This window comes from Salvelinus fontinalis, chromosome 3 (assembly GCF_029448725.1).
Source record: "Salvelinus fontinalis isolate EN_2023a chromosome 3, ASM2944872v1, whole genome shotgun sequence".
NCBI classification, from domain to species: Eukaryota; Metazoa; Chordata; class Actinopteri; order Salmoniformes; family Salmonidae; genus Salvelinus; species Salvelinus fontinalis.
This window is the reverse complement of record NC_074667.1, coordinates 36,654,719-36,670,669: the sequence shown is the minus strand read 5'-3', so window position 1 is coordinate 36,670,669 and position 15,951 is coordinate 36,654,719. Positions and strand designations below refer to the sequence as shown.

The window sequence follows — 15,951 nt, the reverse complement described above, 5'->3', positions numbered from 1 at the left end:
TTTTTGGCATACAAAGTCATTATTGATAATCTTTATCAAGGGTGTTAATATTTTCGTTCCACACTGTATTTGCTAACTTAGTTTCGGGGTACATTACTACTTATTTCTTGTTCCTCCCTACTAGCTCCAAGTCAGAACATTGCATGTAGGAACCGATTTGTTAGTTCACAAAAAAATCTAAAGCGTGTCAGATATTGACCACCTTAAAGAAAATGTAAAAAAATTCTGAGAACTTATTGATCAGCATTCTGGAAATATACTGATTTACACAGATAAATAATGATATGGAAAGTATGTAGACTTATGAAATATTGTATGTTACATCTATTATCGAAAAGGTGTAGTGTGACAGAGGTAGGTATGTGTGTTGCAGCTCGGGGTCAGGAGGCCATCTTGCTGACTGAACCACAGAGGGTTGGTTCTCTACAAGAAGATAACAGAGCTCTGTTAGCACCAGACTTGAACACCGTTGACAAAAGGAATATGTGTGTGCTTTGAAAAAGAAGTTGACATGCTTATTTTGTTTGGACTTATCCTCTCTCTTCTTCAAGAGTCAATCAGCCAAAGGTGGGAGCCTTCTGCAATGGAAGCTTTGATCTCTTTTGATAACTGAAAAAATAAACAAAGTTGAACAAGGAAACAAATTTGGAAAGGGGAAAATGACACAGAACGTTATTTTTGTGCACGTAAAATAACAAATTCTTATTTTTTAAAAGCATTCTGGAGTTTCAGAGTGGTAAAAGGAAAATAATTACAACACAATGTGTCTTTTATTTTTTGGTAAAATATGCAAACTTTAATTTTATTTTTTTTATGTCTGTTTTTTGACATTCTATTCACAGCAGTTTGACAATATTTTGTACATAAAAAAATATACTAATACACATTTAGTTGGTTTAATGTTTTAGTGTAGGATACTTTTAAGTACGGAAAATGCAAAACAAACCGTTTAAAGCTACTTCTCCCTAAAACTAATCCAGTAAGGCAAAGTTCAGTTAACTCACTGGCAGATGGTAACATCAATTATTTATAGATGATTTAAAATTAAGTCAAACTTAAACCTTATAAAGCATTCACTCATAAACACTCAGAATTTGTTTTGAGCAGAGGACAATCATGATCATTCTTATTTATATGTACATCATAGTTCTATTTTTAGATATTTAGTAATATTCAAACATGTCACTTGCTTTTGTGTAAATTTTATTTAATAAAATTCTTTATTTAACAAATTTGGTAAATGCCAAACACTGGCAATAAACATGATACCACTTAGAAAATAATGAATACATGTTAAATAGGAGCTAAATGATTTTAAAAAGTAAGCACATTTGATATTGCTGTAAAACTTTCTTATGAGAAGAAAATTAACTATTGTTTTTTTAGGGTATCATGTAATATGACGCATCCAAATGTCACCTTCTGTCTCAAAAAACTTGAGACAAAATGAATTGTTATAATATTATTCAACATTTAATAAATAAATTAATTACTATACTATACAATCTAACAAGGTAAAGTAATACCGTGCATAAAATGCAAACTCTTTTGACATTATTACCTACATTTATTCACTGAAAATGTTATTGGATTCATAGATCGTATAATAAATATTATACAAAATAATTATTATACAAAATACTTAACTTGGTTTGTGCTAGAGTCCATGTCACACCAGTGTCCATAAGAAGTGGTTTGAAGCGGTTTTGTTCTGGTAGTTGTTCAGATGTCTATAGGGAATTTCACCTTTTGTACAAAGTAGACAGACAAATAAGTGGACATGCCGTAGTTTTGAGCAGTTGGGTTACTATGAAATATGTGTGCAAAATAGCTCAAACAAGTCAATTAAAAAGCAAAGCAATGAGGGGAGAAGTAGGACTAAGAAGAGTCCTTAAGAGTCCTTTGTTGTTGAGAAAGGGAGCTGCAAGTCTTTCTCATGCTGCTGTTGTCTCCTGAGTTTTCATTCCTGACTGTTAATGAATTTGATAAAACAATTTGTAGAAAGAAGTAAAGTATGTTTTCTCTTTTGGGCGTTCACTTGAACCCTTCTGAGCTGTCATGCCTTTTGTTTTCTTTGTTGTTGATTTTGTTGTTATAAAATGTGGTTTTGATGTATTTTATTTTCAAAAGATTTTAGATTTTAGCAGTAGGGAAAAAGTTTAGATTTTAGATTTTATTTTATTTTTTAAGAGATTCATAGGATTTTTTTTATCGTGTTGAGTTTGTGCGTTTGCACATGGTCCATGCAAACTAAAAGAGGATTTTATGTTTTTTTATGTTTCTTCACATTCATTTCTGTTCCAGAGCACTGAGTTGTTCAATATGATATTGTTTTTCAGTCCTGTGTGAAATAGGTTTTAACTGAAACACGTCCACGTTTATCCTAGAGACACTCAATGAAACTCAATGACAACCTTGCCCTCCAGCTCAGACCAGTCCAGTGGAGATGTACATCTAGTCTAGTGTAAACGCATTCTATTGTATCTGTCAGAGAAAATGAGGCTGTTATCCAGAAAACACCTAACATAATATGAAAGGGCTGGTAAAAAGTGTCCCATAACAAACTGTTCCACAGAAGTTAACTAAACCTTGGATGAATTGTTTCTTGTTTCAACAAAGACAAAAATGCGTAAACTCGCCGGATTTCGTTAGAAATTCCGACCAAAGTATGTCTAAGCCTTAACTGTAACCAGGCAGATTAGCCCTATTTAAGAAGGGGAATCCTCTTTCTCCTCATTGAAGGCTATTCAGTTTCAGTTACGGTTGAGGGTATGGCATAGAACAGTTCATACAGATGCAATCAATATCAGATGTTATATTGACATAATATTATACAGGGCTGAGTTTAACCATGCCTTGTTAAAGCCTATTGTTACCCTAGTAAACATCCCCCCATCACACTGGATCTTGGGTTTTTGCCATTTTTCAGTATTAATGACATCACATATACTGTTTCTTCTTCCTTCCCTATCTCTATACCTCGGTCCTCGCCCTACAAAACGTTGTTCATTATTATTTATGTCTGCAACACCAAAGATGATGAAGCCATCCACCTGTCAGCAAAGCAATCTGTCAGAGTAACTGTCTTGGAGAACATGCCTCTCTCATCCATATTGGCATACAAAGCTAAAGTAATGCTATAGTAACATCTTCACAAAGTGGCAGTTCCCTGGTAAGTGGTGAACAAGCAATATGTTTTCCTTTAGGTCTTGAATGAATGTATTGTTGAATAGAGATCCATAGATGTGTGCTTCATTTATCGACATATGCTTGTTTCGGTTTGGTACATCCAGCTGAAGACCAGTATATGGTACTGTATCTTTAATACAGAGAACAGGGCAATGGGTCTACTTAGCTTTTTTAGTGTTGATGAGGAGAGCTCAGCATTTATCTATCTTTCTGTAAATATTAGGACTATTTTCTGCTCTTTTTTTAGGTTGAACTCATGTCAAGACCATTGTTTGTTCCTGTTTCCACCTTTGTTGATGTGAGTGTTTTGTTGATGTCTTGTGATCTGTCCAGATAATACAAAAGTGAATACTTACACGTTTTCAGATCCAGTGCACCTCATGAAGGAAAATGTCATGGTTTTATTTTCTATTGTAATAAACTGATAGTCCATGTATCAGCCATCACTTTAAATACAAAAAAAACATGGTTTTGAAACTATGAAATGACCAGTTGTTACACTGCAGTCTGGTTCATTGAATCAGATTTTCAGATTTGACAACTTGCTTATTGCTGTTTTTTGGGTGGAGCAAATCATTATATGACACTCAATTCCTTGTGAGAATGTAGTATTAGTCAGGTAATCCATTGTGTTATGATGAATGGTGTTAAAGGGATCCAAAATCTATTGTTTGTCAGTCGTCTTCAGACCTCAAAAGCGGTATAATGTCCATCTGTTCTATAGATCTAAATTTCAATTTTTTGAGTGGACTTTCACTTTAAGTTACAACTAGCTACAATTACATGTAAATCATTGTCTGGGGGAGCACATTTGAGGCTATTGTATGTTTCCCTGGTGCTTACCTTTGACAGGTATCTTATAATACCAAGGAAAATGAGCAAAAACAAGATGTGAAACAGAGGTTTCACTTGCACTTATTTTCAAACCATGCTTATGTAAAGTAAAACCCTAATACCTAGCATTATCCTGTCCTTGCTTGTTGTCCAGATCATGTAGCTTCCATGGCTTATTTCATAGTTTCAAAATGTTTTGCTGCTAAAACGGGATGTCCGAGCAGTGGATAGATGGGAGCCACACTGGTTGTTTCAAAATGTCTTACTTTGACCTAGAATATCAATAGTAGATCAGATTAAAGTATAGTTAACATTCACAAATTATACAATTACATTTGAGACACATTTTGTGAAAGTTGTACTCTGAGTCATTTTGTAATCTCTTGGGTAATTCGGCAGAAATCTGACATTTTGAACATACAACTGTCTCATCTCTCTCACTGCTTGTTAAACATTTCCTTATTTATACAATAACTCATTTTGTACAGTTTATTAGAGGAGAGAGGTTTTGATATTTGGTTAGTTTGTTAGTTAGCTGGCTAGGCACTCGGTTACTTTCGTCTTCCTGTGCCGATAGTTGCTCAAGTCTCTGTAACTCTTGTTTTTTATTCCTAAAAAAAAAAAAAAATCTTTCTTTGTTTTACTCTTTGAATTTTAATATGTCAATGTTCTTTTTTAATTAAAAAATATGTTTTTTAATGGCTGTATATGTGTTCCAAAAAGTTATTACCTAAATTCTTAGAATATAATTGAAAGAAAGACAAGTCAATTACATAAATTCCAAGTTTATTTTAGTGTTGAGCGAATCGTATTATGTTTGTTCAATATACATTTTTCAATGTGGTAACCAAAGTGATTGATATCCATCGAAAGGTGTAAGCTCCTTTCTCTTTGGCAGATCATAGTAACTTCCAAACACAACTTTATTGACCAAGCCTTGACATTATAATAATGATACTGCATTCAAAAGGCTATACATTAACCTTACAGAGGAGTCACAATATAACTTGCAACTGATAAACCAATTGTAGGATCTAATATGATCGTTCATTTAACTTCTTCCCTTTTGATTTGAAGTAATTCTGTATGTATCTGTGTAGCTAAACGTGCATAAAAGCAATCCGTACAAGATACAGAGCCTTCATGCCCATATAGAGACTACTCTAATCACATTGTAGTTTGGAAAATATTATCTTTCCATACCTGGAAGTTCCAGTATGTAGTTCCAAGCTGGAACCTTAGCAATGTATTTGATCCAGATCAGAATCTGTAAACATTTACAAAATAACTGACAATAAAATTAAATCTAGGAAACACATCTGAAGATACTCTGTCATATCAAAACTATAGTTAAGACAATTAAACTCAACCCTGCTGAGTTCCAAAGATTTCCTGAATCCATATGATAGTTTAGGAAAACAGGAAAGAGGTATATTTACAGAAAGATAGCATGCTTTAAAGATACAGTATCAATGTTTACTTTTTCTTCTTTGTACTGAGTTGATGACAGACAAGAACCAGAAATCGGTTTCCCGGAAGACTAGAAAGAACAATAAGTTAAAGTATTATACTGTTTTAGTATTAGACCAGTGTCGCCAACATTCTGGGACTCAAAATGTTAATGCTATTTATCGTTATGTGCTTTTGTATCCATAATTTCCTAACACAGAGCAGAAGACAAACACACGACTTACTTACTGTAAGTGCCCTTTTAAGTAATGGCCAGGTTTGTTGTTTCCCAAAGCTGACCTGCTCTCCAACTGTTCACCATAAATAAGGTGAGGTATGCAATCTCGGCACTCAGAACCAAATCTTGTGTGTTCGCTGGGCGGCTGCTCAATTCAAAGGTAAACAGCCTGTCAGGACGAGAGACTATTGTACGTGAGAAATATCCAAATTTTTTGATCACAGAAGAGACAGGGTTGTTTGAGAAGAAGACAGAAATGAAAGAAGCTCTTAAAGACATCCTCCAGTTATTTTTTTACTTTTACTGTTGAAAAGCGATATCCCAAGTGTAAATACAGTAAAGTACACACAAAGGGTAAAAAAGATATATGTTTTGAGAAAAATTGTGGTTTTTAGACATTTTTCAAGGAGTAGGACATAACTGGACAACCTATTGAGATGTGCCTTTTGTTCAGTAAATCGGGTGTTAAATGAGGTGAAAAAGAGACTGGAGTGCCACTTTAAGTTCTAAGGTTGAGGGAGATTGGACTGAGAGAGTGTAGTGAGCCAAAACACCCATGTGGTCTAAATGAGAAATAGACAGACATCTAGTTTGATAGATGTTTTTAGGTTCCCAACAGATTGAGAGACAGACGGGTAGACAGATTTATCAGTCACGGCCCCCTCCAAAACATGACAGTAGGAAGCTGAACAGGTTTACTATGTCCAGGTATAGGTTCAGGGTGGCAAAGACATATTCCTCTGGATTCATAGTGTAGCGCTTGTTGCCTATCAGCAGCTGGGTGTCAAACGCCAGAAACTAAGAGAGGAAGAGAGAGTGGAGCGAGGGAGGGGGGGTTGAGATCAAACCATTTCGCTACAGACTGTAACCCAATGATTAGGGCCAGGAATTTGTCTAGACCATGTGACCTTGACCAGGAAAAACTCTGGGCCTTCCCAATGATGAATGCGTGTAGAATATCTGCCACTCACCAGAGTGAAGAGGATAGCTCCTATCACAGCGTAGATGGCTTGTAACCAGGGCACCTGTGTCGGACAGTAAGAATTTTATCAAACAATCCTAATGAGGATAGGCCACCAATCTAGGAATAACACTGGCTTATAATCATCTCACAAGATTAAAGGGATACATTGGGATTTTGGTAATGAAGCCCTTTATCTACTTCCCCAGAGTCAGATGAACTCATGAATACCATTTTTATGTCTCCGTGTCCAGTATGCAGGAAGCTCACAAAATTACCTCTAACTTCCTGCATAATGGACGCAGAAACATAAAAATTATATCCATGAGTTTACCTGACTGGGAAATAACATAAAGGGATTCATTGTCAAAATCCCGAACTGTCCCTTTAAAGGAATACCCAGGACTAATCAATCTTGTACATGTTAGTCTCTACCCACCCAAATAGGGCGAGTGAGGGCCAAAAGCCTTACTCTATATATAAACTCACTATCAGTCCCTCACAACTATTCTTATCGCCTTCTGGAAAGGTACACATGCTCATTACGCCATCATGTGACCTAATTGTCCTTATTTACAGTGTCAGCTGTTAATGGAAGCTGAGCAGAAGGGGATGACAATGGAGAGTATGATGCAACAGAACAGCATGACCATGGTCAGGACAAACAGGACTCCCTGGTAGGAAGTGAAGTCAATCTACAGCAGGAAACAAGGGAGAGAGAATAGGGGTGTGTTGTTAAAATGCACACATGATCTATCTGATTGCAGCATATTCAGAAGAAAACAATTTAACAAAAGATTGCACTGATACATAGGGTTAGGAGTTTTTCCTGGCCAGGTCATGTGGTAAAGTAAAACTCCTGGCCCTAGTGATACATACTAATTTCATTCATGACTATTTACATTATCTGTATGTTTTTATTTCAATGAGTAGGAAGCTTGTGTGGTGATTGGGGTCATTTTTATCACCTTGGTCTGGAAGCTGAAGATGGTGACAGACATACACACCAGAGCAGTGATGCCTAGACACAGGACCACTGACTTGGTGTTGTAGAAGCTGGAGAAACAGAGTTGGTTAATCCATCAACCATTCATCCTACCCATACTTTGTAGATGTTGATAGATGTGTTAATTCATTCTTATCGTCATAAATAATTGATGTCAACATTTGAGCCCCCAACTAACTCGGTTGAATGCATGACTGGGTATCCCCCTTTCCTTTTCCCTTTCCCCACACACACAATAAACACAAGTCATTTACCTGGACACAAAGCCCATCATGCAGGCCAGGCTGAGAGTCTGAGAGCAGACAGAACAGAGTCAATCAGGTGCACAGACAGGTTGGGTGAGTATTGAGTACATGCTATTCTCTCTATTTGTTTAATATTTGTTACTCATACTCACAAAGAGAGCCAGCAGAACAAGGTTCCAGGGAAACTGTCTCCTATTATAGAGATACAGACAATTCAGGTTGGTGAATTCACTCTATAATATTGCAAGTTATCATTTACAATGGACGATCACAACCATTATCTAGGAATAATGTTATAAATACATTACTGTGTTATACACCTGCTTAATGTGTAATAAGTGTTGGTGTTCATGTGTATTAAAACTACATTCACTATTTGATTTAGTGAATATTACATCTGTTTTTTGATATGACTGTCGAGATTTGATGTAAGTGCAGTGTACTACCCAGATTGTAATTTTCATAGGAGGGAAACTCTTACCTGATTTGTTCACCACAGCAGTTCAATGCGATGTAGGTGGCCAAGAACATCATGCTGTTAAAATGCAAAAAGAAACCAGTTCATTATTAACACAATTACATAGCTAATCACTCCCTTCACGTTACCCATCGGCCCACCATTTGCGCGTTCACGCGCGCAGCCGCCATATGCACAAGTCTCCCAAACCTGAGGGAGTGAAAATGATAGAGGGTGTAGGGGCTAATTAGTAGTCTGGCTAACAACGAATTCAAAGTCCTACTGACTTCAGAGGTTGGAAAGGCTGTTTTGATGTTGTTGGCGTGATGCGTCGATAATGAAGAGTGCTGTGCTTTTACTGGTTGGTGCTCCTCTGTGTCTGTCTCACTAAAACACCCACAGGCACGAGTGATGCTCCGGTTGACTCATATAACAAGCAAGAAGCAGAGATGAAAGAGGAAAGACAAAGAGAACTTTACCAGTTTCAACTAGACTGGAGAATTCAATCTATCAATTCATTACATTATTCTGGTGAGCAAGGGTTTCTTTAGTCTTCTAGGGCAACAAGTAATGCCAGAAGAGAAGCTGCATTTATCTAATTATAGACACGTTGACTAACAAATAGCCTACCATGTGTCAGAAATGATAAGCAGAAACATAGGCATATCTAAAAAAAAAAAAAAAAAAGCCTGTCCAAAAATAGTTCCGCCATCTGACTGTACAGCGCATTTTTCTATATTTGCAGGTTAGGGTCAGGCCTCAGATTTTCACTTTATCACATATAGTTGGGCGGTTGTGGATGGATGGGTTATTAGCAATTGCGGGCAGGTGTGGGTGAACAAACAGCTGACCTGCACATCACTAACATGCACAGACACATAGCCTCAGCGCACTGCCCCCTTCCATTACAATGGCTGGATTTTCAAATCCAAACAACCAGAGGTCTCAACACCCGAGGAAAAATGTAGATATATGATATATTTGAGAGAACAAATCAATGTGTCGGCTCAATTTCTGAGCGAATACTGCATTTACAAAGGCCTCCTGTCCAGACCAGTGTGTGAGCTCTCCGGGTGCTGTGAGTCACGTCATCCAGGCTAATAGACCCTCAGATAGCGCTTCAACCGACTTAGCTACACTAAAGATTGTCTACTATATTGACAAGATATTTGAGTGACCGCTCTAACAATGGAAATACATGTCATCAAAGAAGGAATGCAGGCGGGACTCCGATATAAAGTAATTTTTTGGTAAGATGCGGAAATACCACGTGCGTCCACTTATATCAGTGCATTCTTAATAACCTATCCATTATGAAACTTATATTAGATCAAATAAGCCTCACGTAGCAAATTAGCAATTACATTTTTGTTGACCAAATTCGGCACTCTCATTGACCTCCATAGAAAAACTCCTCACTTCGTGGGCTTATTTTCGTGCCCAGATTTTGGGTCGAGTAAAATGTCTCGCTTTGCCTCTTCCTATCTGGCTACGCTGAGCGAAGTGGTATCCCATAACGCAGCAATTTGTTTTTGAGTTTGCGCAATTTCACACAAAATAATGGAGGCTTGTATTTCTTTGTGTCTGATTTAGAATAATATGAAATACTGTTACTGAGGTTTATATCTTGTAACAGGGGGAATTTTCTCATTTGAAAGTCCTGCTAATTGCATTATTGAAATGTCGAACATGAATTCCATCATTCAAGTCATGAGTGTGTCCCAAAGTTGAAGGGTTTATTTGATCCCCTCACCAATCTTGAAGTCACCCTCAGAGTTTCGTCAGCAACACGTGACAACGGAGGGCCCTGCAAGCAAGTTGATAGGGTTGAGGGGCTGGTTTGGGATTCACTGTCTAGTTGAGGAAAAGTCAGGACATGTCAATCAAGATGTTAGTTGTCACTTACTAGGAACACATGTACAGGTGGGGGTGTGTCTGAATGTAGAACCTCACTGGTGCACTGTGGAGAAATGAGAGAATGTTACACTATGTAGAGTGCACACACACTCAACGTTCATCAAATGTATTGGATATTTATGTTTTGGATATATTTGCAATGTATTGGAAATGATACATACCAGAATGTGAAGAGAGCAACAATGGCCACAGTCACAAAGAGTTGGATCATCAGGATGGCATAGACCTATAAGGATACATAGAGGTGAAATAAGAGGGGACGGCCCAGATACACCCTCAAAATACCATACTACATGCTAGATCATGCATGTAAACATGGGTGACATGCTTAGAAAAGTCTGTGTAGCTCAGTTACAGTAATATCATTATCTGGAAGGATAACGGAAGACGAAAACAAGTGTTTCTTATTGGACGAGTGGTTCTTCTAAGTTCAGGCGGTCCCTCGCTGTTTCAGTACTTTTCTGATGAAGATCCTCCTGACGGCCTGGTCCTCCCAAGAGAACTGGGTTAGCATCTCCTCATAGTCTGACAGGGAGGGAAGACGGAGAGCTAAACATCTTGTTATAACAGCAGATGTGTAAAGATTCAACACTGACATTTACATGTTACGTCACTTAGCAGACGCTCTTATCCAGAGCGACTTACAGGAGCAATTACGGTTAAGTGCCTTGCTCAAGGGCACATTGACAGATTTTTCGACTAGTCAGCTCGAGGGTTCAAACTAGCAATCTTTCAGTTACTGTCCCAATGCTCTTAACCGCTTGGCTACCTGCCACCCTGGTTACACCACACGCTAAAATGTTGGCGGCAGATAGCCTGGCGGGTAGGAGCGTTTGGCCAGTAACCAAAAGGTTGCTGGATCGAATCCCCAAGCTGACAAGTAAAAAATCTGTAATTTTTCCCCTGAGCAAGGCAGTTAACCCACTGTTCCCCGGGCGCCAATGACGTGGATGTTGATTAAGGCAGCCCCCTGCACCTCTCTGATTCAGAGGGGTTGGGTTAAATGCGGAAGACACATTTCAGTTGAATGCATTTAGTTGTACAACTGACTAGGTATCCCCCTTTCCTGCCCATTTGTCTTTGTTCTATAGTAAGGTGGTTGGTGTGCGTACGGCAGTAGAAGACCACTGCATGCTGTAGCCAGAAATGTGTCCATTGATAGAAGGAGATGAGATATCCTGTGTAACTGACTAGTTGAGATACAAAGATGTTTTGTTATTACCTGCAGAAGCCTCTTCATAGCTGGGTGGGTGTTCTTTGCCTGTCCTTGGAGACAGCTGAGTATATGGTGAGATACACAAATGATTAGAGATACCAGTCTTTATACATTGAGCCCAAAAGTATTGTGACAGGGACAATTCTGCTGTTGTTTTGGCTCTGAACTCCAGCACTTTGGATTTGAAATGATATGCACAAATATAATACCCCACAAAAAATGCTAACCTCCCCTGTTATTGCAAGGGTGAGAGGTCAGCATGTCTTGGGGGTATGATATTTGTGCATCTGTAACTTTGTCACTCATCATTATTCACGATTCATTCAGGATTATCTGTAATCATGTTGGCATCCACATTCATGTAGAAGTGTTTAGAAACATATTCTGTTATTATGTACAATAAAAATGACTCCACAAGCTTGATGTAGTCATTTCGTACTATGAATATGGAACCAAATACTTAACTTTTTACTAATTTAATACACATAAGTGAATTTGTCCCAATACTTGTGGTCCCCTAAATAGGGGGACTATGTAGAAGTGGTGTAATTTCTAAACGGTTCACCCGATATGGATGAAAATACCCTCAATTTAAAGCTCATACACATTGTATCATTTAAAGTACAGAGCCAAAAGAACAACAACATTTCCCTGTCCCAATACTTTTGGAGCTCACTGTATGTAGTTAATGGAAACATACGACAAGTTAATGGAAACATACGTAGCTATAGCCATGAAGCATGGCTTGAAACTAACTAATATTCTATCGAGTCATGTTTTAGGTTGTGAGGTGGGAGGGGCCCCCAACAAAATCTCGCTTGGGGCCCCCAAAAGGCTAGAGCCGGCTCTGCTCTCTTAACATAAAACTTACTTGATCCAACTCAACTTCTTTCAACTCAACTTCCTTTTGCTGCTATAAGACAAAATGGGCAAGTGAAGGATAACATGTGAAGGATAAACAATTTATAAACTTGCTATATTGTATTCTATACATGATTCTATTCATGCATTCAACTCCTTGTGATCCACTGATAATCCAGATAGGCTACACATAGAGGCCTGTATCAGTGTAAACAAACCTCCATGTTTCATCAGTGTTGAGGATAGGATAAGGATTAGGATACTCTCAGTAGACAGCCATCTTAGTTTGGCCTACATGTAGGGCGCGTTCCTCTGCCCAGGTGTTGTTGACGCATTCCAGATCTTACAACGCCTGGATAGGTAGTTTACATATCAGCTAACCACATCATATGTTATAGCAATCTTGTGCCTGACGGCACAGTCGATGACCTGGCACGAAACTATTGGTTGATGCATGCAACGTCTGAGCAGGGGAACACGACCAGAGACTTGTTTACAGTGAATGAGCATAACATTTAAGAAATAGAGAAATATTTGTCTGTCTCTCTTTCTCTCTTTTTTAGACTATAGTCTATGATGATATTATATAGTATATCAGAGAGAAAACCACATATAATGTCTGGAACTGGAAATTCAGAATAACAACCAATTTCTGTTCACATCAGCTTTGAAATAGTAATTTGATAAGAGAGAGAAATCTTTACCTTTCCCTCAGTCATATTTGTGTCTTTTTGGCACCCTGTAGTGTTAAATTGCTGTTGTGTATGGTGTTGTTATGCTTGTTCTTATGATGTTAATGGCTTGTCAACCTCAGTAGTAGATTTCCTTCTATATTATAAAGCTTATTTTCTCTTCTTTTTATTTTTGTTTCCCTTATGTCTTTTTTCTGTCCTTTTCTTTCAGCCATGGGACAGTAGAAGAGAGAGATTGAACTTGTTCTTACAGTGGCTGTGCTGAATCTGTGGTCACTGTGCAGATTACACCATCAAAACTCTATATAGAGCACCATTAGGAGGTTAATCCCTCTCCAACCCTGATCCCATTTACCCCCCTATCTCTGCTGTAATGAGGCCGTTCTCGCAACATCCAGGTAAGGCTTCAGCATTGAGACATGCAGGAATGTACCACTGCCTCAACCAAAGAAAGGGTGGTTGATCTGTTTGTAGTAACACTGACAAACACGTTTCCCAAAGGGCTTCAGAGCAATTAGGAGGCCCAAACCAATACACTGAATGATCAGCTGATGATCCAGGCAGGGGGAACTGGGTTGCATATCTGAATTACATGTCCTTTACAGTATATAACATACTGACCACCATAGTAGAATTACAATAGTAGGAAAGGGAGCTCTGCCAGTCAAAACACATCATCCAAATCAATTTTCATAATACATTTTATAAACCTTTTATAATATCATCAATAATATCCACCTCTCTCTGTCTGACTCTCCCTCTCCCCATACCTCCCTCCCTCTATCAAGACCAGCAGTCCACCACCAATTTCACGATTCCGTGAATAGAGCTGAACATTCTAAACATAATTTCTTAGAACTTCTTTTACAATCAACCATGTATTTTTTTTATATACAGAATACTTCAGAAAGTATTCAGACCCCTTGACTTTTTCCACATTTTGTTACGTTACAGCCATATTCTAAAATGAATTTTAAAAAAAACATTTAAATCCTCAGAAATCTATAAGTATTCAGACCCTTAGCTCAGGCGCATCCTGTTTCCATTGATCATCCTTGAGATGTTTCTACAACTTGATTGGAGTCCACCTGTGGTAAATTAAATTGATTGGGCATGATCTGTAAAGGCACACACCTGTCTATATGAGATCCCACCGTTGACAGTGCATGTCAGAGCAAAAACCAAGCCATGATGTTGAAGGAATTGTCTGTAGCGCGCCGAGACAGGATTGTGTAGAGGCACAGCTCTGGGGAAGGGTACCAAAATATTTCTGCAGCATTGAAGGTACCTAAGAACACAGTGGCCTCCATCATTCTTCAATGGAAGAAGTTTGGAACCACGAAGACTTTGTTACGAACCCCTTTTGCCCTGCAGTCTAGGGGGGATGGAAACGAGACCCGTAACATATCTCATGCAAATCATAACAGTGAAAAGGAACAGTGAGAACAAAAAAAAGACAACCTAAACCTACCGTCAAACACTTTAGGTTTATTGTTCAAACACACGGTAATGGGGGGCTGAGCTGGACCAAAGGAAATAACTAATATATATATTTTTTTTAAACCTAAGCTAGTCTTGCCTGCTTCAAGAACAGCTAGCTAACTAACCAATAAAACACAGTGGGTGGTCCGCCCAGTTCTAACTAGGGTACTTAGGCAAAGTTTTCCTACGGGTAATGAATGCCCAAGGGCGACTTGGCTTGGTATCCCTTTTTCCCACCAACAAACAAACAGCCATACACCACAGCAATACATACTCACATGATAATGGACAATGTGAGATGTAGGCACAAAAACAAAAGAGAGATAGCTCCAGAGACAACTGATTGGGTTTCTTTTAAACCAAAGGAAAGGGGATGTGATTGGGTAAGGGAAAAGGAGCAGGTGTGTCTTCAGATTGGCGACTGATTGGCGACTGATGACTGCCACCTGTGACTAGGGCAGAAGGAGAGAAAACAAATACACACAGGATACCTGTATCCGTAACACTCCCACCCTTAAAAGAGCAACCCTAAGGATTGCGACCAAAGTATTTACAACGAATACTAACAAGTTTAACAAGCAAAGGCAACCTAACGAGACATACAAAAATCATACATTTTTAAACACGAGACAAAGCATCTGCCAATACATTTTCAGAACCCTTTTTGTGGCGGATCTCCAAATTATAATTCTGCACAATAAGCGCCCAACGCATAAGGCGCTGATTCTGGTTGTACATACGATGGAGAAACACTAAGGGGTTATGGTCAGTATATACGATCACTGGTAGGGCACTGGAACAAATATATACTTCAAAGTATTGCAGTGCTAACAACAAAGCTAGAGCTTCTTGTTCAATGGTTGCATAGTTAGCCTGACATTTGTTAAACTTTCGAGAAAAATAACAAACAGGATTATCCACTCCACTCTTGTCCTGCTGCAGTAGAACAGCACCAGCACCTCTGTCACTATCATCTACCTCAAGTTTAAACTGTTGTTCAAAATCCGGGGGGCAGCAAGTACAGGGGTATTACATAAGAGTGCTTCAGCAGTATCAAAAGCTACCTGACAATCAGGGGTCCACTCAAACAATCTAGCCGGACTGAGAAAATCGGTCAATGCAGCAACTACCGCAGAGACATTTTTACAGAAACTAAGGTAGTAGCCAACCATCCCTAAAAAGTGGCATAGCTCTCGTCTGGTGGTAGCTGCGGGGAATGCAGTTATAGCCAAGACCTTGGCATCAACAGGGCGCACCTGTCCATGGCCGACCTCTTTGCCGAGATAGGTAACAGTAGCCTTCCCAAACTCGCACTTTGCCAAGTTCAGGGTTAGAGAAGCAGCTGCCAAACTCTCACATACTACCCTTAGAGAGTTAACATGATCTGACCACGCAGACTAATAA

General features: G+C 38.6%; 2 protein-coding genes across 6 annotated transcripts in view; one reads left to right on the top strand and one right to left on the bottom strand.

The window, feature by feature from the left end:
* The window catches only part of LOC129846621 (RNA-binding motif, single-stranded-interacting protein 2-like), an 82,487-nt gene that overhangs the window by 60,073 nt on the left and 6,463 nt on the right, over nucleotides 1-15,951 (top strand). For 2 of the 4 annotated variants that reach the window (XM_055914575.1, XM_055914573.1), the window contains exon 14: nucleotides 374-4,722. The gene's annotated coding sequence lies outside the window, so the exon portion shown is untranslated. Of the gene's footprint in view, nucleotides 1-358; nucleotides 4,723-13,276; nucleotides 13,464-15,951 lie in introns of those variants that run through there. The other 2 variants (XR_008758280.1, XM_055914574.1) reach the window with 2 other exon arrangements.
* On the bottom strand, nucleotides 4,793-8,803 carry LOC129846662 (protein lifeguard 2-like). 2 transcript variants are annotated; one of them, XR_008758281.1, is made up of 7 exons: nucleotides 8,404-8,803; nucleotides 8,075-8,114; nucleotides 7,932-7,969; nucleotides 7,640-7,727; nucleotides 7,249-7,366; nucleotides 6,682-6,735; nucleotides 4,793-6,508 (listed from the first exon to the last, which is right to left on the bottom strand). XR_008758281.1 is itself a non-coding variant. In XM_055914577.1 (5 exons), exons 1-5 carry the CDS (start codon nucleotides 8,454-8,456, stop codon nucleotides 7,253-7,255), a joined length of 333 nt encoding a protein of 110 aa, XP_055770552.1. In that variant the 5' UTR covers nucleotides 8,457-8,803; the 3' UTR covers nucleotides 4,793-7,252. The 2 variants fall into 2 exon arrangements, 1 of the variants encoding a protein (XP_055770552.1); XM_055914577.1 differs by having other exon boundaries at nucleotides 4,793-7,366.

Coding starts and splice junctions, on each gene's coding strand:
- LOC129846662 (XM_055914577.1), bottom strand. CDS start 8,456: ATGATGTTCTTGGCCACCTACATCGCATTGAACTGCTGTGGTGAACAA. Junction 8,115..8,403: donor TGCTGTGGTGAACAAATCAG/GTAAGAGTTTCC, acceptor TCTCTATAATAG/GAGACAGTTTCCCTGGAACC. Junction 7,367..7,639: donor TCTTCAGCTTCCAGACCAAG/GTGATAAAAATG, acceptor TTCCTGCTGTAG/ATTGACTTCACTTCCTACCA.